Raw genomic sequence first — 19,279 nt, 5'->3', positions numbered from 1 at the left:
CGGCGACTTTGTCAGTCATGACAGAGACACCACATCCCCGCACACTAAGAGACAGGTCTGGAGTGGAATCCCACACAGGTCGTCTCAGCACGACAACGAAGCTCTCCGAGCCTCCACACGCTCCAACGTACAAACTGCCGCAAAGGCCGTGTGGAGTAGCTGCCCAAGCTCAGATAGCTCCATGTGGGGTGAAGCTTTCCTCAATGGACAGGGGAGCATTTCGTACAAAAGCGATAGATAGCTCCATTGAGCCGTCGTTACCGTCAGCCCCTCATCCAATAACCCCTCCTCGCATTCTCAGAGCTAGCTTCACTTCACAATGGCAGCGCCAAAAGATCTTAAGCCGAAGGACTTCCAAAACGCCTTCCACTGGGCGGCGACGCAGCAAGACGGAGCAGTCCCCTCCTTTGCGACGCGCCCGAACGACCCGTACGCTTATCAGCCCGGTTTCAACAACAGCTTCGAGTCAGAGGCTATCGCCGGCACGATTCCAAGGGGCCAGAATAGCCCGAGAAGCATCAGATATGGATTGTACGCCGAACAGGTGACGGCTTCGGCCTTTGTCGCGCCCAGGCATTCCAACAAGAAAGCTTGGCTCTACCGGTCGCGACCAGCTGTTGCTCACCAGGGATTTGTAAGTCCTTTTTCCCTCATCAATCTTGGAATTTGTCGCTGATTTCTCTCTTGTAGACCGATCTTCCCGATAACAAAGACACTGAGTCGACTTTTATCCCGATCAACCCCCGAGTTCACGTCTCACCCACTCAATTGGCTTGGAAGCCGTTCCCGATCCCTGACGGCCAAGATCTGGACTTTGTCGATGGTCTCAAGACTGTCGCCGGCTCTGGAGATCCAACTCTTCGCGAGGGCCTCGCCACTCATGTCTACCTCTGCAATAAGAGCATGACGAAAAGAGCTTTTGCGAACTCCGACGGCGACTGGCTCATTGTGCCTCAGCAGGGTGCTCTGGACATCCAAACTGAGTTCGGTTTCTTGTACGTGCAGCCTGGTGAGATTTGCGTCATCCAGCGTGGTCTTCGCTTCAAGGTAAACGTTGAAGGGCCGACTCGTGGATACATCCTGGAGATCTGGGGCTCAAACTGGGAACTTCCCGAGTTGGGTCCTTTGGGAGCGAACGGGTTGGCCAACGCGCGCGACTTCTTGCACCCGGTTGCCGCATACGAGGTCACGAAAGAAGACCCCTGGGATATCGTGTACAAGATCGGCGGAAAGTTCTTCAACAGCACACAACGGCACTGCCCCTTCGATGTGGTTGCGTGGCACGGAAACTACGTGCCGTTCAAGTATGATCTCACCAAGTTTGTCAACGTGGGCTCCATCTCCGTGGACCACATTGATCCGTCAATCTTCTGTGTCTTGACGGCCAAGTCCCGAGATCCAGCTGCGCCCCTGGCCGACTTCTTGATCTTCTCTCCTAGATGGGACGTTGCATCTCACACCTATCGCCCGCCCTACTACCACAGAAACTGCGCTTCTGAGCTGATGGGTCTGATCTATGGCGAATACGGAGGTCGATCCGATGAGTTCCAGCCCGGAAGTATCTCGTTTGAGTGTGGGTTTGTGCCTCACGGCGTCGCATACGAGCAGTTCGCTGCTGCATCCAAGGCAGATCCCCCTCAAATGCAGATTTCGCTCGGCTCCATCGCCTTCATGTTCGAGACAAGCCGAGCTCTCACCATCACCGACTATGCCTGGAACAGCAAAGAGAAGCATGAGCACGACCCCAAGATGTGGGATGACTTGGTCGACAATTTCTCCCAGTTCGAGATCGACCCTAAACTTTTGAGGTCTAACAAGGCAAACCACCTGAGTTGAGCACCTGTAGCGGAGGGGAGAATTTGAACGAGTTATGTGTAACATGTTCCAGCGGCTTCATATCGCAAGGAAAGCTACGTAGTATAGAGTAAAGGAAGGCAACGAAAGACTCCATGAGTATTTTATAACTTAACTGAAGGGAAACTTGTGAAGAAACTGCTTATTGCAACCACCAAAGAAGATTGGATGTAGGGAGACTGATCTGGCCTTCGCGGTGGATGTTATACCTACCTTACACACCAGACTTTGCTTCACGTCTTTAACCCCTACTCTACGGTAACCAGGAAGACACTAAACCTGTAGCCCTAGACAATAGGATTGTAGAACCTCATCCGGTTCTGAGGATCCCATTTCGCCTTCAGCCCTCTCAACTTCTCCAGCCTCCATTCGTCCCATCCATATATAGCCTCGAGCGACTCAATTCCATGAGCATAATTCACGTATGCTGTCAAGCGTTCAGGCTCATGACTTGCCGCTAATAGATGCCCTCGTAGCTTCTCTCCATATTCTTGAGCAAGTGCATCAAGAGACGCGTTCGGCTTGTACATGATGTACGACGTAATCAGAATATCGTCATCTCGATGCGGGAAGGCTGTGCTCTTCTCATCGACGGCTTTCACGCCGTGAGTCGAATATCCTTCAAGGAGGAAGAAGGACCCCGCAAATTCCGGGTTGCGGTTCGACATGTCGGCGATGTCATCAAATACTTTCCGGACGGCAGGTAAATCATAGGTCTTCAGACCGATAGGGTATCGCAGACCCGTGTAGCCTTTGGCGCATCCGACACTATCACTGCTCATGAAGGTCAAGCCAGCCAAGTCTGGCATAGGTGCCACACCAGCTTCGACATTTATATGATCAATGTCATAGAGAGGCTTCGCATACTCTGTAGACTTTTCGAAGGTGTCGTCCGATATGATGGCGTACCAGATTATGGGCTGTCTTATTTAGCGGTCGCAATCCTGTTCGGGAATGAGCATCTTACGGGAGTTTACACTTACTCGATTGGGGTCGATGGCAGGGATGTTTACAAAATACATCCAATGCGTAACTTCTGGTGGCTGAGTCTTCATCATAACGTTGGTCAGATCGAGAATCTCCTCAAGTTTGTCCCCGAGATAGATAAATATCTGATAAGACCACTTGATGTTCTTGATATCGTGGACTCGGTACTGCCATTCAGTGACGATGCCAAAGTTGTGGCCGGCTCCCCTCAAAGCCCAAAAGAGATCGGGATTCTCATCATTGGACGTGCTGACGAGCTTTCCATCGGGAAGAACAACTTTGGCCGAGATGACTTGGTCCGAAGCCAGGCCATACTGGCCCTGAAGCCACCCGTGACCGCCTCCCAGAACTGGGGCAGAAATGCCAACGCACTCGCAGATTCCTGTCACTTTTCGTTGTCAGTAAAACCTGGAGTTTCGAAAGGACTCCTGCGATGGCATACCTGTTTGCTTGCCTGCTGCCCACAGAGTACTGACAACCTCCTTCACACTAGCTCCGCCTCCAATCGTAGCAGTCTCGCCATCCTCAGAGATGACAACTTGGTCCATGCTGCGAAGGTCGATGGACACAGCATTCTTAGCTAGACTCAGCGACTCTGTTGCACCATGACCACCCGATCTGGCAAGGAAAGGAGTGCCCTGCTCATTTGCATGACGAATCTGTAGAGAGAACAATTAGGGGTGCAAAAGGCTGCCTTTCGCAAAACATACTGTCACTTGAATGTCGTTCTCTGTGTAGACATTGACAACAACTCCAACGTCCGGTGCGTGCCAGTCTCGCCACCTACTTATATAGTTGTTGAAAAGGGGTTCATTCGGAAAAACAATCGAGGCATTTGGCGACAATTGTGTAGATAATTGCGTCCACGAGTTGGTGTCCTGGGTCACCAAAGATGTCAAGCCCAAACGCCCAAGGATGCTTTGCGATAAATTCGTTTGGTTCAAAGCCCAAGAAAGACCGAGAGCAAGCACTTCCATTTTTCACTCGGATTTAAATCGTAAATTACTCTGATAAGGTGCGTAAAGTGAATATTAAGAATAGCACCGTGATACTTTTGAGGAAATCTCATTGCTGACGTCACGTGCTATGTTTTCTTTGAAGGGGATGAGTAGTGTGCCAAAACTGGCATTGCTGACGTGAGATTAAGAACAACTTAGGCTAGGGATAATTGATGAAGTAACTGCAGAAAGTACTTTTGCTCTACGTACCACTTCTGACTAGATTCACAGAGCGCCAATAAGACTGCGCAAAGGCGGGAAAAGATAAAACATGCACCAGCCCACTGGGAAGAATACATTAATGTGGTTATCTCATGCAAATGGAACATCACCACTCTCTCAGTCAATCACCCTAGGGTCCAAGTGATAATAGGACATGTACACAATCAACCCGTAACGGACTTAAAACATCTAGTAATCAATACACGAAATGTTTCTTAGACTTTCTGCTCAGGTTGGGGGATGCTCATTCCGGCTGTGGCCTCGTAGCCCTTGCTTGCGATAGCAGTCTGAGCCTCGCGAAACTCTGCCTCCTTTTCTTGTTGAATCAGATCGCAGCACCCACAGCAACAAGCAGTAGCAAGATCGACGAGACAGCTGCCCTGGAGATTGTACTTCTCACGAAGGTTGGCGCGCTGAAGAGCGAGAGGGATCCAGTGGAGGCCAAAGCAAGTGGAACCCCAGAACATGAGACACTATGAAGCAAGTCAGCTTAGTACAAATGTAGAAGTGCATCGCTGCATTGTCGTACAGAAGTATTGATAGGCTCATAGCCCGTGAGGCTGCCGTTCTTGCGAAGACGGTGGTGGGTTTTACCAAAGGTCACGCAAGGAACACAGCAAGTGATGGCGCAAAGGTCGATGGGGTTGAAGCAGCCGAAAAAGCCGTTCTGCCAAGGTCGAGAAGTCTCGGGAGACTTCGAGTTGACGTGCTCGCTAGGGCGAGCGAGAACGTCATTGAAACGATCCTTCCATTCGTTGAGGTCGTTGTGGTCGATGGGACCGTTGTTGTGGGTGTTAGCTTGAGCTGGGGTGGCCATTGCGGAGTTATGTGATAAGAGATTCAACGTGAAGGAGTGTAGAGACAAAGGTTATGAGGTGGGGAATTGAAAACAGTGGGAAGGAGTGTAAGTTGCCAAGACAAAATAGACAAGTCATTCTGGAATTGTCTTGCTCTTATAATGTCAAAGTGCCGTGCTGGTGGTTCAACGGCTGATCGCCATTTGAGACAAACCAAAAGGGACCTGACATCCCTGATTTTAGCGTCATCAAGGGGATGTGATGGAACTCCTGATAAGCACAGAATCAGGGACCGGATTGCCGTTTTCAAATGAGGTTCGAAAGCCCTGTGGCGCTGCGGCGGCAAGCTTGAAGCTTTTGATTTGGCAGCTGTATCAAAAGGCTAAAGCGCCACCAATTTGCCGTTGTATCGCAGGACCGGATGGTGGAAGCCTACGCGAGCCTACGCACTGTCTAAGACTAGCGGCAAGCCTCTGGTGCTCACAATAGCGGAAAAGTTGCGCGTTTACGAGATGATCGTCGTCCTCTCAAGTTCTCCTGCAACGCAATTCTCAAATCCTAGAAGTACCATCTTACACCCCATGGACATCATACCTTTGCGTTGATCTTGCTCCTGACAAAGATTCAAAACGCGCCCCAAAACTACCTTATCCTCAATGCTCTGTAGCAAATACGAGAGTCATCTCTAAGTAATCGGGTTTTAGTAGGGTTAAGCTGAGTGGCTGGGAGACGCCTTATACACGCGCGGATTGCATCCAATGACAGGCCTCAATGATTGTACTTATCACATGACCTTGCCCGGTCACAGGGGTGAAAGAGAATCAGGCTGCGTCGCAAGGGATGTATGTACTCATCATTTCCCGATACAAAACATTACGCGCTCTTGAGCCTTAGGACAGCCTCGAGCGCTTGGCCTGTGATCATGGCGACTGCGCTACGCAAGGCTTCGCGATTGAAGCCGGATATACGACTGGCGCAAGCAGTCTCGGAGTTTGAAGCTTCCCTCAACTCTACACAGAAGGCATCTTTCCGAAATGAGCGTTCTACGGCATGCAAGAACCCTCCAAGCGCGGCTGACGTGATGCAACTCACGGCCAAAATTGACCATGAGGCTCGTCAGAAGCGGCTTTCATCCCGGTGCTTTGGACCTCGCCTGACCAACTTGCTTCAGGCAGTTCAACAATTTGCTGCCTTGGGCGATGTTGTGGTAGGCGGATCTCAGAATCTCGTGGCGTGCGGGGTCTGGGCAGCAGTCAGGATGACACTACATGCAAGTAGCTTCAGAACAAGACCTTGCAATTGATGCTCACAAATTGTTCAAGATTTGTATTGGTTTTTCAACATACCTTGAAAAACTTTCCCTGCTTTTCATGGCGGCTGGTCGCGAGGCCCCTCGGCACCAGGCAATGGCTTTAATTTACCCGATGTCCAAAGCCTTACAAACTTACCTCTGCGAGTACTTCATCGTTGTGACTCACATCTGCCAACGGGTGCAGTCCTTTACGCAAAAATCGATGATGGGTCAACTAGCCGCGTCCCTGAACGATTCAGACCTAAAGGGGTTTCAGTCAGACCTTGAACTATGGTCAAATTCGATAAAACAAGAGGCGAACCTGCAGCTGAATGAACATTTCAAGACTGAAGCTCATTTGAGTGCGGAAACACGAGGGATGACAGCTCTATGGACCAAGTCTACGACACGGCGATTTGATGTCGCAAAGAAGCTGAAATGGCTAGACTCTTGCTCTACTTACGACTTCGAGACAACCTGGAAGCAAACGCAAAAGTTGGGATTGACTTCGTTACTTTCCAGCTCGAACGACTATCAAGAATGGAAAAAGCATACCACTTCATCATCAATACTCTTCAGTGGTAAAATTGGCGCTGGAAAGTCAGTCACAATGGCTAACGTTGTGAGTGACTTGAACCGTGACAAAGAAGCCGTTGTCCTCTACTTCTTTTGCCGATACGATATTCCAGAAAGCTTGAAACATCAGACTATTCTCGGGAGTTTGGCTAGGCAATACCTCAACTACTTCCCCATCCGCAGCGAAGTCTTCGCAGACGATATACATACATCGAAGTTAGGTGTCGAAGAGTTTATTGGGTTTCTAGGACTCGGTTTGATAGGAAGTGCTCAGAAGTACATTATCGTGGATGGTTTAGATGATTGTGGAGCCGAGGAACGTCGAATCGTTCTGCAACAGCTCACGAACACCCAACAGCCATCATCGAGATGGCACTTGGGCATCTCAGCTCAGCCGACAGCTGACGACTTTGTCAAGATCCATTTGAAACCGAACTGGAACGTCTCGCTCCCGGCCGAAAATCCAGACATTGAGTTTTTCATCGATGTGGAGATGGAAGCGCGCCTTGACAACGGGGACTTGGCTGTTGGAGATCCTGCTTTGATCGCGGACATCAAGAAAGCTCTACTGAAAGGAGCAAATGGAATGTAAGCATGATTTTTCCAAGAAAAGCTTGAACTTGGACCGTTTACTGAGAACAATGATAGGTTTCTTTGGGTTGCTCTTCAACTCGATGCCATCTGCTCAGAGGCCTCTGACTACGACATTAAGGAAGCAATCAAATCACTCCCCCGCGATCTCACAGCAACTTACACACGGATTCTGGAAAAGTCGACAGCTCGAGACCATGAAAGATACCATAAGCGCATCTTTAAATTTCTCGCCGCGGCGTATAAGCCGTTGACATCAGCTCAGATAGGCGAGATGGCAAGCGTAACCTTAGGAGACGAGACATATGATCCCTCCAGGAGGATCAACAATATCGACAAAGTTCTTGGATTCTGCGGTAGCCTGATCATGGTGGATGAAGAGGAGAAGACCGTACGGTTCGTACACCACAGTGCCAAAAGCTTCTGTCAAATTTCTGTCGACAGAACATCATTGTGGCAATTCACGAATGAGGAAGCCCACAACGAGCTTGGTGGGACAATTTTGACGTATTTGAACTACGCCATCTTCGAAACGCAACTTTCCACAAACGTTGTTCCGATCTTTGATGCCGGAAAGATCTCAACTGGTATTCTTCGTCAGACATTTCACAATTCATGGAGTCCGATACGCCTAGCAGAGAACTTCGTTAGGGCGAAGACAGCTCCAAGCCGCCAGATTGGTCATGTTATTGCACAAAATATCAGGCAACTCAATACAATAGCGAGTGATCACCCTTTTCTCCCGTATGCAGAGGAATTTTGGTTGCTGCATACACGATTTACGGTGATACCATCCACTCGACATTTGTGGGATGTTTTGGTCAACAAATTTGATCTACCGAGTCTTCCGACTTTACCCTTCGTGGCAACAGCCTGGGCTCATATAATTGTGCCTCCAGAGCTGAAAAATTATCCTGGGTTATTTTGGTCTGTTCAAAACTCTCACGTTCCGATGTTCAACCATGTGATGAAAATCTGTCACGATAACCGCTCTCTTCGGTTCCAGTCGCTTCGCCTTATCTCATTCCTTAAGGTTTTCAGAGCACTTTCGACAATTCCCATAATCGAGAGGTTCCATGCTACGTCTGTCAGTCTTGGGATCGAATCGCACATGGCCACGCGTCTGCTGTCTATGTCAGAGTGCTTCAAGACTCACAAGGTTTCTGAATGGTTAGCATCTCAGATCGAAATGTCTGCTTGCGACTACGATAATCCAGCAGGCAGCGGGACTCTAAACGCAAACCACATCACTAAACTCGACCTCTTTTCCCAAGTCAACAAACAACCGCGGGTAGCTGAATTGGACGCGGTAGATACACAGGTAGCTGTTGTGAAAGGCTTCACCTTCGGGCTACACGCCGATACACCTCGAACATACAAGCTCCTACCACAACAACTCGAAAGCCAGCCTTGCCGGTCTCCAATAGTACGAGATGGCCACACTCTACTATCTATGCTCCAAAGCAACCAAACACAAGAAATGCTGCTGAGGAACATTTATTCCTTCATCCAGAAGGGCCACAGCATGAAGGGTCTCGGTATTTTACCGGCATACTCCGTTCTCAAGATGCTTGCGGAGTCGCAGGAACTCAATCGAACACTTGCAGACCAAACCATGATGGAAATGATTCATACGCCATCACTTGGCTTCGGAGTTCGCATCGAGGTATTTCGTCGTGCCTGCCTAATGGGAAACCTCAGCTTAGCTACTTGGCCGCCAATTCTCAACATCAATAGTGACCAACACAAAACGGCCACGTTGGCGCCCAATCCCAGCAAAGCAGCACCCAGAGCCGACGAGATAAGCATGGCGTTGCAAACCATATCCAGTCAAAGATTTGAGCTAGCTTCTCGGCTTCTAGCTATGGGCGCATCGCCAAACGGCTGTGACGCCTCTGGATGCCCAGTGCTTCACCGGGCAGTGCTCTTGAGAAATTGGCCACTCGCGACATCACTGGTCAATCATGGGGCTTCGACACAGGAGCTGGATAGGTTTTGCTTTCGGAAAGAGTTATTCCACTTCTGCATCATGCATTCTGATCTAGACGGCGTCAAGTTCTTGGCTCGATCGGGCTGTCTTACAACCTTGAATGCGCTCTCCACAGGGCCCGAATTCGCCCAGTTCACCCCGATGGAAGTTGCAATTTTCGAGAAATCTGACTGGTGTCGTAATTATTCCATCGGGGACTTGATCATCGAAGGTGCTCGATTTGAATTTGTGGCCGCCAGCGGTCCGTTACGTCGGATTGAAGAAAGACTGGAAATGCTTATCCTCAATCGCGGACGAGAAACCGGGCCGTACGTTGCGGAATGCATGCAGACTCTGGAAGGAGAACTTGACGCTGCCTCCTCATCATTCAAGGTCAGCAGCAAAATCATATGCCTCGTGGCAATAACTACTCGAAAGTTTGTCTTATCATACCTTTTCGACCTGCCCAAACATTTCAGCATTTGGCCATTCGCTCTGGAGCAGTTTCATAGTGACATGGACCCTGTTTTAGGATACATGGACAATTCTTTGTTGCTAGTGGACCGCTTCTTTAAACAGCCCCTAGCCCCTGAATTCCAGGTGACAGATCTGGTCTTGGCTCTGCGGGAGATGATGGGGGCTCTGTCGCGTCTCAAAACAGCCGACTTCGATGACTTGCAAGAGTCCCCTGACCTTCAAAGACAAATCGACTTGCTCCTTCCTGTATGGAAGGTACAGATGAGAGTCTTACAAATCGTGAATTTATTGCTGAGAAGCATCATCGCGATGCCTTCTAAACACAGATCGAGGGAAACCAGTATAATGCCCGGCATCAACATTCTGTGTAACGACCTCTTGCACACATCAATAGCCGGTAAGCCAACTGCCTTGCCCCAAGACAAAAGCCTTACGGGATCGATATTTGCGCAACAATTTGAACATTTTCAAAACGTCTTGGAAGAGGCTTTCTACGAGATGGACCTACCGTTTTTCCTGCAATGCTCTCTTATCCTTGGGGCCAAGTTCCCGCCAAAAACCTTGGTATATTTTGCTTCTAGCCTCGATGTCACTTATTTGACTGACTCTTGGGATTTGAGCGGTCCGAGTCCTCCTCAGAACTCCGTCACCATACGAAAAGAGCTCCGATCTATGGGTTGTGATGATGAAACTTTGGATACGCTTGAGAAGGTGGTGCATGATATGCTCTTCAAATAATAATCCACGCATGCCCTTCACACTAAAATATAATACCATTGCATAATCAAGTAGGAAGTAGGAGAGAGACAGTAGATTCTGACAGGAGTTTGCCTTTGATCATTCCCATTTAAGTTATACGTACAGGCGCCAGACAGCTCGCGACCCGCCCATTCGTATGCGCCAATGCGCCAGTGCGACCTATTCTAACACGAATGGCTTACCCGTGGTAAGATCCTATGTAGAATTCGGAATTCCGTAATTGAGGAGCAAATCATAATTCCCGTAGACTTGAAAGAGGTAGCGATTATGAGCATAATCACATATTACTCAAAGGGGCAAAACGGCGTTTCTTGAGGATATATGTCCTTTGTTGTCCGAGCTACGTTGTAAAATCCTAAGAGACACATAAAGACAAATAACACTCTCAAGATATCAGCAATGGTGAAGACTTTCTGGCCCTTCTCAAGCCACCCCTATCCCTTTCATTTTTGTCTCCTGAGTCCTAAGTCAATCAGACCATCAATAACCTCGACTAAGATCGCGTAAGTCACGTTCTGAATAAGCCCCTTCTGCCTCGTCAAGCATGGCCATTGCAGAAATAAGAGTGCCCTTCCAAAATCTGCAGCTCACAGGATACTCGATCATCGGAATTTAACCGCAAAGGTCCTTGGCCCAGCAGTTCTCATCAATGAATCTCTTGGCAACAGTCTCGGCATCCTCCTTAGGGTTGCAAGTGCCCTGGCGAATGAAAAGAGTGCGGGCAGCATTTCCACCACCGCAGCCTGCACCACCCTGAGCAAACGCGTTCCAAGGGGACAATGTCCAGGCACGGTGACCGGCAGGGAAGCCAGCAAGGCTGGGCATGGAGTTGGTGGGTCTCAGGCCGTTGTAGATGCGGCCCTCATACTCGTTGTTATCCTGTAGTCCGCCGTCCGCAACGCCGTTGGTGTAGTGTCTCCAGCGGATGACCTGGTCCCAGCTGAAGCCTCCGAGCGCCGCGTACTCCTGCTCGTTGGGGTACGGGCTGAACTCGCCCAGAGTGCCAGAGACCTGGATGAAGTTGGCCGCGGCCGCGATCTCGTAGACGTAGCCGTTGCCGTTGAACATGTTGGTGAGGAAGCCGACGGCAGTGTCCTCGCTGGCGGTGGTGGAGACGTAGCCGTCATTATCGCGGCTGGCGCCGTTGTCGGCGCCGACTGCGTGGTTGTACATACTGACGTTGGGGACGATTTGGAGGATCTGGCTGGCTCCTCTAGGGGCGAAGAGACCGGCGGCGCGCATCTCGGTAGGGGTTCTGGTATCGGCGCGCCAAACGCTGAACTGGGCATTGCAGACTGCAGTCCATAGTTGGAGCACAAGCACAACGAAAAAGTTGTTTAGGGATATCATGTTGACGACAAACCGTGTAAACGGCAAGACAAATTGTTGATGAAGGAGAAAAGAGTGTAAGACAAGGCTTGAAAAGCAGCCAGAGTCAATGAGAGATTGAGATGAGGTCGGTAGTTGGGCTGATAAAGAGAGTGATGATTATGGTGATACAAAGTGTACGTAAGTTGGTGAGAAGTCATCCTTTCTTTATACTTACCATGTTGCATATGATTCCCAGGGTTTCTGTCTTAAGATAGCATCGTGCCTGAGATCTCGGTTGGGGCTTCTAGTCACCGAGCACCATCAAGTCGAGAAAGGGCATGACGGGCATCCCGAGACCGAAACTAACTGCCGGCACCAGAAATCCGTACAAGTTTTCCTGTCTAAGCCTCTACGGAGCACTCCAGCTTGGCTCTGTCAAGACGAGACGAGTTGTCACCAGACACAAACTATAGCCAAAGCCGCAAAAGGTTGCCAACTAGACCAATGTTGGAAAGTTCTATGAAAGTAAATTAAACATACACAATTTATTACACCTCGACTCAGCTATGAATCGTTTCTTTCAATATTGACAGGGCTTCAACACCGTTAGCATCCTCCCTTACCCCCCAAAACTTTATCATAGCTATGCGGAGACATGTCTCGTATTTAGCTATACGGACAGCCCTTGGCGGTCGCAGTGTTTCTTGGCACCGATAGACAGGCTCGAATGGCTGAACAAAAATGGCTATCCCATTCTCTCACATCAGACGATTTCAAGCATGACCAGGATGGGGTCGACGGCTATTGGACGATACATGTCAGTCACAGCTGATAGGAAAGCCTTACGGCATGGATGACGAAACAAATATCTCTCAGCACAATGTCCAATACTGCGTGGATTAGATTGTGGTCTGAGCTGATAAGCCTAGTCCTGGACAAGATCATGTGTGCCATATAATATACTCCAGACCACCCCTGATATGATGGCCCTAGCGGGTTTCCATATTTCAGCCCCCGATTCCAATCCCGCAGAGGCCGCACACGTATCCTGGCCTACCGCAAATCTTCCGACTGCCTTGTAGTCCACAATAGGAAGATGATGCCGCCAGAGTTCCCAACACCCAGGACTGACTGCTTTAGCGTAGGCGAAAAGTATATGAAGACTCGTACGTAGATGGGTCTAATCCGAGATTCCCAAAACCCACATCAACTCTCTTCCATCGTCCCAAGTAGTCAAAATCGAGCAATACCCTTATTCTTGTCATCATCTCAAATCTCCCACATCCCACTTTCTAGCCGTCACCTTACGCCCCACGTTCTCCCTTATTCAGACTTGCCACGAGGCCCGCTATCAACCACAAGGGTCAGACTCTCCCGATCATCCATCAGAACATCACCAACCATGAGGAACCCCGCCACCACCACCTGGAACCTCAGCGTCTCTCGCAACGACGCCGAGAAGCTCCTCAAAGGCTTCAAGCCATCGCAAATGGAAGATCGCTGGATGTGCCGCGCAGATGAGCCGGACGCCCGCGGCGACTTCGTGGTGCATTTGCACAGGAGCTGGACCGGGGACGAACAGTTTCGCATGAATGTCGTCTTGGCGGCGACGGGTGCGGGCGACACAACGGAACCTACCGGTGAACGCCATGCCACGATAACCGAACTCACTTGGGATAAGGGAGAGGGTCAGTTCCTCGCTACCGAGGAAGAGGCCAAGGAACTAGCAACTAAACTCTGCCGGGGCGTGCTTGGTTGTGACTTGTGAGCTGTGCGAATCGGGAAAGTTGAAATGTTGCTCAGTCGGTAGTTTCCTGTTGTAGAAGAAAGGTACGGAAATAGACCGAGAGCGAAGTCGTCAAATTTTTTGTTAGGCCAGAGAAGTGCCTTAGTGGTGTCATGCATATGTCTTCTAGAACACTTGAGGCGCTGACGGTGTAACCCGCGCGAGTTCAGCCTTACAAAGCGATGCACGTCAGTCGATCTTTGCGCATCACTGCAGCTAGGTTTGTCTCGTATGATGTCGATACACCTTCCATGAAAAAGGTCTAGCTCGAGGCATTGCGCATCTACTTCATTTAATAGAGCAACGGCAGGGCCGTGGTAAGACCGCGGCTTCTGGGTTGTCGATCAGATGTTTAGTTGGCAGTCGGGTCAACTCCTCATCCGCAAGTCCGCAAGCTTTTCGCCCGGGCAACTCCTGCAGTTCTTGGTCGGCGATTCTCATATACTGTAAACAAGCGCAAACTCCTGAAAGCGCGTAAAACTCGTCCACGTGCTAGCATTTGCCCAAAGTCTATTCCTGGCTCATGTGTCAGATTTCTTGTCGGTAACGATGTCGGACTCTCGGCCAACCTTAATTCTGAAGCAACAAGGCGAGTTCCACAATTAATTGCCAGGGACCGGGTTTCAAGAGCCTATATGGTGGTTCATCTTAATACCCCGAAGAGTTGGAACCCTAAAAGTCCCTACGCCCCACACACGTCGTCATTGGCAGGCTGGGTTTCGCTTTCGGTTGATACTATTTATGATCTGTGTAATTGTATAGTGTAGATCACTTGGTCTACCCCAACACTGTATTGAATGTTTAATTAAGTCCTGCCGTATGTGTACTAGACTATAGGTTACGAGTCGGTCGTTGTGGTACGATGTGTTTAGCCCGGTCTTTCCGACTTGAATCTGCCAAGCTCGTAACACTCGTTTACATGGCTGAGCAAAGCTGCGTGTAAGCAGAGAGCCGTAAGAAGAGCTTCCTACAGCATGAACAGACATACATGTGTATCTTCTCAGATATTAATATGCTCTCAACTTCGCCCATTGCTGTCACTCAAGAATAGTCATTACCGATCCACCAGCACTCTCTCTTCGTCACCACATTCACTAGACTCACACTCACTTAAACCTCTTTTCAATCATACACCATCAAAATGCGTGTCGTCACTCTCATCGCCGCTTGTTTCGCTGCCAGGTTCGTCTATGCTTCACCTCATTTCATTTGGCTTCAATATGACTAACCACAAACACCTATTCACAGCGCCGCAGCCCAGACGATCTACTGCTGCGTCAGCAACGATCAGGACCAGGTTGTTCCCATGGATGACCAGACTGAGAGATGTTGCCAGGCTTCTGAGGGTAACATGCAGGGTGTAAGTAGCGGATCGTATGCTTTTTGCAGTCAAGACTGGGGCTAACCCTATGGGACTAGCAACACGAGTGCGCTCTTGAAGTAGGACTTTTCGGCTTCAGCCAATGCTGTCGCCAGCAGAGCACATCCACCTGCAACTTCTGATCTATCGAGAGGGCAAAGGATGATGGCGTAAGGTGGGATTGCGGAGGTGTGTCACATAGTTTTTGAGGCTGTTGGGCCTTGCATTTGGGATATCATACGCGACGGGTGTTGTGACATCTACCTGAAGCAACTTAGAGTTCTTGTCAGTTAGCTCACATATTCACTAGAATTCAACTCGAATTTTCGATGGAATGAAGTAAAATTCTTCAAGCACCCAAGTTGTCCACAGTGTCCCTGTCTTATTGATGAATGTAGATTGTTCTGATACTGATTCGTCAACTATGATATGACGTTCCAGTCGTTTGCTTCCAAGGAACACCGCCACATGTCATCCACTCTTCAACGTTGTTGAATGTGCCTGAGGTATTCTTTGTATAATGATTATGCCAGTGTGGGGCAACTATTGGGCTTTGACTGGAGTAAGGAAAGCACTCGCTCATGAGCTTACCACAAGCTGACATTCCCTACACATCACAACGAAAAAAGGCCCCCATGTAACCCCTGAACTTCTCACGGCCAGTCAACTCGCTGAGAGATAGAGATGTATAACTTTTCGATGCTGTGACGTTGATTCTAGGTTTAATCAAGAGGCCCTCCTGTTCAGGGGTGACGATGGTGCTTTGGCCTCTAGCCTAAATTCTCACGGCTCCCACGGTTTCCATGGCCGTGCCAAACTCTGAGGACCCGGCTTCACCAACGCTAAAACAAAGTGATCTCAACCACATGGTAAGCTACAAACTCTGAGTTCGCTGTCGCTTCTCCCCATACTTTGAGAAATTCTCCATGCTCGTTTTAAGGCTAGCTGTTCCGGGGCCAAGTCTCACGAAACCTGCCCTGAAAGTGGAACGGAACCCGATTGCCACTCCACACCGTTTGACAGTCATATATCACATCTAGTGCTTGAAACCTAATCTTGCATTTCTTGGACAACAGCATTTTGTCTGCCCACGGCACTTGCTGTTTATCGCAAAAAGTTTTAAGCCGTGAAGCATATACCTGACTTGACTTACTAGCGTTTATTCTGAGTATGAAGCAGACGATCAATGTGAGGCCAAATAGGCTCTCAATGCAAATTTCAATTGCGGGCGATTTAGGACACATAATACCCGAAACTCAAATCCTATGCTGTCTTTATATTCGATAATTTGAAACACCGTGATACATAAGGCGGTACACAAAGCATCTACACCAGATGGAAAATTACGGCCTTATGCTGCATAGCTCATGTTGTTCAGCCAGGCCAGGAAAGCAGTGGGGAGTCTCTGGCAAATAAGCTCCGCCAACAGTCTCTTGGCATCGACGAACCAACAGCGGAGTATTGTTAGGTACCTGACGCAAATATGAATACAGTACGAGGTCGTTGAAAATCCCACAAACTCCAAGTCCCACGGGTGTGTCCGCTTACTTCTGATTCAACGCTCAGAAGAAATATTTCCCGTTCCCGGTGCCAACCATTATCAGACCCCACGATGTAGTCGTATGCAATCGCACCAAAAAACCATCGCCATGTCGAGACTTTTACCAACATTTCTCTTTCCAGAACGATGTGAATGGGCGGGATTCGGTTCAAACATCCGTCTCCGACGCAGAAAAAGACACCATCGTAGCCTCTAGAAACGGCTTCATCAGCACTGTCCTAGCCTGGGAGCAACACCTACACCTCCAGCTACGACCTGATGACGTTTGGCTAGCCATCCTTGTTAAGTTCAGCTTTTTCGTCAACGGGCCTGGTCGTGCCGAAGCGCTGCGCGATCGTTTCGTCGTCCATGAGGGCAAATAGGACCTCGTCGTCTTTGTCGATGGCGGAGTCACCGCTGAGAACATTGACGTGCCAGCATTGACAGAGAAGCTGCTCGAATACCGATGGTGTGATGAGAAATGGGAGAGGCTGGAGATATCTGGGGTAGCGACTTTCCAGTCAACGATCAAAGTAAGATACCTGTCGGCCTCACAAGCGTTCCCATCACGTTTGGCAATAGAGTTGTCAGAGGAGGAGGGGCGAGTGATGATACTGCCGAGACTATACTACTGGCAGGATGTGGAGGGATGAGATTGCTGGATGGTCGGGAGTCGACGAGGGTAGCTCCGTGTTCGAGCTGGTGGCTCCTGCAGGATAAGCCAGGGCCACGAGAAGGCAGAAGAAGCCAGGTGAACCTACCCAAATTAAGTGCGAAGAAACTCGCGGAGCGCAAGCCATTATGCAGGAAACCAGTAAGCAAGCTTGTATTGAAGTAGTTCGAGGAAATGCCGCCGAGGGTGCGCCTGCCTCCTCGATCTCAAGATAAAGCCCATTTGGGAAGTTCCTTCCATTTGTACTAAAGTTGGAGATGTACCTGCCTTGAGAGGCAGAAGCTGTTCCTTCCATCTGTTGCTCTTCCCAGGGTCAGTACCCCTTCCCTTCTTGCTTCTTCCATCTTGCTTCTCTTCTCTCACCTACAAAAAGGCTTCTACTTCTCACCCAGCCTTACCACTTTCTTCAACTCGACGCATCACACTCACCTTGCCTTTCATACAATTGCTTTGCCAACTCTATCCACCTTATTCATCAGTACAGCTCGTACATCTCCTACCACTGTACGTTCTTTGTTGAACCTACCGCTCACATGCTCTTTACTTTACCTAGCTAACATCAGCCTCAGACAAACAACCATGCCTCCTAAGAAGAGCTCTGACGCCGGTGCTGCCGCCGCTGGCCTCGACTGCACTGAGTCCGAGATCAAGCTCATGATCGCCATCATGGAGCTCACGGCTCGTCCTGCCCTTGACTAAGACGCTCTTGCCGCCAAGCTTGGCTCCGCCAGCACCAATGCCGCCCGCATGCGCGTCACCGCGGCCGTCAACAAGCACCCGACTTGGTTCACTGGCGGCGGCGCTGTTGCCACCAACGAGGACGGTACTCCGGTCAAAAAGGCTCGTGCCAAGCGCACCCCGAAGAAGAAGGCGCCTTCCGAGGAGGAGGATGGCGATAATGCTGAGAAGCAGGGCACGCCTTCCAAGAAGAAGGCACGTACTGCCAAGGTCAAGGAGGAGCTGGAGGATACCACTGCCGAGGAAATCAAGCCGAAGCTCGAGAATGCTGAGAATGCTGAGATCGCCGAGGGCCAGATTTGAAGGAAGGAGCTATCCTGAGGTGACAGGATTTGCACATACTTCACTTGAATTGTGGGCAGGTTCGGAGGAGCCTTGAATGGGCCGCCATCATGCCACCGTGCAATCTGTTGTCTTGAACCTTTCTAAGATCTGAACAGCGCTTGGATGCATGGAGATAGCAAGGTTACATGAAGGCCTTGGGATATTCACAGACCAACAGAATTCACAACATCGCGTTTTCAACAAAGGCCTAATCAGGCAGCGCTATTGATAAAGGAAATGCTCCATGCTTTTGTCCCTTCTATGACACAGGTCCACAAGATCAACGCTGCTAAGACCAAAGATCCGGTTTAAGACTCACAAGGGTCACATCCATCTACCTTGTGATAAATGCCAACACATTTGTTTCAACCGAATGATACCTACCAACGGCTAAGAAAGTGCGTGTTGGTGCTGGGAATATGTCTCCGGATGGCGACGCTTGCACTGCCTTTTTCAGTATGAATGTTCCAGAACACGCTACTCACGTTCATGAAACTTCTGCAAATCTACTTAGGGTAGGAAAGACTCGAGTTTTCGTTTGCCCACGACCTATTCATCCACAAATCCATCAACTATCCACTCATGACATGGCCATCCTGATCCCTATTTTGGTAAATTACCAGCAATGATGGAATTCAAAGCAAAAGAAACGTGTCTGTTTCTACCTATATGTAGGGTTGATCTAGTAGTCCCTCAAAAGCCCCCGTTTCAATTCGGGAAGACTAGTATATTAACGCGTTCGCGGTGGTAACTGCCTTTCTGAGACAGCCACCAATCTGCCCTCATTGTTGCGCTTTTTGGCCGCACCATATCGACTTGGATCTTCTCCTCTAGTGAGTAAACCTAACAATCTTACTAAAAGATCATGGATGACTTCTTGCACTTAAACGAATTACTGCCTTGACTCTCATCTCAAGCCGACGAGACGTCAAGATATCGAGCTTGCAATTACGAAGTCTGGGCCCAATTACTCACAAGAACCAAAAAGAGTTCACCCCCCCCGGTGCTGAACTGGGGGCTACATCT

The 19,279-nt window shown here is 49.5% G+C and overlaps 9 protein-coding genes across 9 annotated transcripts; 6 read left to right on the top strand and 3 right to left on the bottom strand.

Moving 5' to 3' along the window:
• Positions 1-319: 319 nt before the first annotated feature.
• On the top strand, positions 320-1,836 carry CPAR01_09550 (homogentisate 1,2-dioxygenase; the record flags this gene model as incomplete). The annotated part of the gene is made up of 2 exons (XM_060493815.1): positions 320-634; positions 691-1,836. 2 exons carry the CDS (start codon positions 320-322, stop codon positions 1,834-1,836), a joined length of 1,461 nt encoding a protein of 486 aa, XP_060347945.1.
• Positions 1,837-2,141: 305 nt separating this feature from the next.
• Positions 2,142-3,818, bottom strand: CPAR01_09549 (uncharacterized protein; the record flags this gene model as incomplete). The annotated part of the gene is made up of 4 exons (XM_060493814.1): positions 2,142-2,774; positions 2,838-3,229; positions 3,284-3,500; positions 3,552-3,818. The coding sequence occupies 4 exons, from the start codon at positions 3,816-3,818 to the stop codon at positions 2,142-2,144; spliced, it is 1,509 nt and encodes a 502-aa protein (XP_060347944.1).
• A 458-nt stretch (positions 3,819-4,276) lies between these two features.
• Positions 4,277-4,878, bottom strand: CPAR01_09548 (uncharacterized protein; the record flags this gene model as incomplete). The annotated part of the gene is made up of 2 exons (XM_060493813.1): positions 4,277-4,534; positions 4,591-4,878. The coding sequence occupies 2 exons, from the start codon at positions 4,876-4,878 to the stop codon at positions 4,277-4,279; spliced, it is 546 nt and encodes a 181-aa protein (XP_060347943.1).
• A 902-nt stretch (positions 4,879-5,780) lies between these two features.
• On the top strand, positions 5,781-10,500 carry CPAR01_09547 (uncharacterized protein; the record flags this gene model as incomplete). The annotated part of the gene is made up of 3 exons (XM_060493812.1): positions 5,781-6,065; positions 6,181-7,313; positions 7,374-10,500. The coding sequence occupies 3 exons, from the start codon at positions 5,781-5,783 to the stop codon at positions 10,498-10,500; spliced, it is 4,545 nt and encodes a 1,514-aa protein (XP_060347942.1).
• Positions 10,501-11,133: 633 nt separating this feature from the next.
• On the bottom strand, positions 11,134-11,871 carry CPAR01_09546 (cholera enterotoxin subunit A2; the record flags this gene model as incomplete). Its single annotated transcript, XM_060493811.1, has 1 exon — positions 11,134-11,871. One exon carries the CDS (start codon positions 11,869-11,871, stop codon positions 11,134-11,136), a length of 738 nt encoding a protein of 245 aa, XP_060347941.1.
• A 1,363-nt stretch (positions 11,872-13,234) lies between these two features.
• Positions 13,235-13,600, top strand: CPAR01_09545 (uncharacterized protein; the record flags this gene model as incomplete). The annotated part of the gene is made up of 1 exon (XM_060493810.1): positions 13,235-13,600. The coding sequence occupies one exon, from the start codon at positions 13,235-13,237 to the stop codon at positions 13,598-13,600; it is 366 nt and encodes a 121-aa protein (XP_060347940.1).
• Positions 13,601-14,759: 1,159 nt separating this feature from the next.
• CPAR01_09544 (uncharacterized protein) lies at positions 14,760-15,121 on the top strand (the record flags this gene model as incomplete). Its single annotated transcript, XM_060493809.1, has 3 exons — positions 14,760-14,800; positions 14,867-14,978; positions 15,038-15,121. 3 exons carry the CDS (start codon positions 14,760-14,762, stop codon positions 15,119-15,121), a joined length of 237 nt encoding a protein of 78 aa, XP_060347939.1.
• Positions 15,122-16,600: 1,479 nt separating this feature from the next.
• Positions 16,601-16,735, top strand: CPAR01_09543 (uncharacterized protein; the record flags this gene model as incomplete). Its single annotated transcript, XM_060493808.1, has 1 exon — positions 16,601-16,735. The coding sequence occupies one exon, from the start codon at positions 16,601-16,603 to the stop codon at positions 16,733-16,735; it is 135 nt and encodes a 44-aa protein (XP_060347938.1).
• A 1,035-nt stretch (positions 16,736-17,770) lies between these two features.
• On the top strand, positions 17,771-18,232 carry CPAR01_09542 (uncharacterized protein; the record flags this gene model as incomplete). The annotated part of the gene is made up of 2 exons (XM_060493807.1): positions 17,771-17,829; positions 17,923-18,232. 2 exons carry the CDS (start codon positions 17,771-17,773, stop codon positions 18,230-18,232), a joined length of 369 nt encoding a protein of 122 aa, XP_060347937.1.
• Between the last annotated feature and the right edge of the window lie 1,047 nt (positions 18,233-19,279).

This window comes from Colletotrichum paranaense, assembly GCF_030867605.1.
Source record: "Colletotrichum paranaense strain IMI 384185 chromosome Unknown Scaffold_7.1, whole genome shotgun sequence".
Classification (NCBI taxonomy): domain Eukaryota; kingdom Fungi; phylum Ascomycota; class Sordariomycetes; order Glomerellales; family Glomerellaceae; genus Colletotrichum; species Colletotrichum paranaense.
Note: the sequence above shows the minus strand (reverse complement) of the source record. Positions and strands in the feature narration are given on the sequence as shown.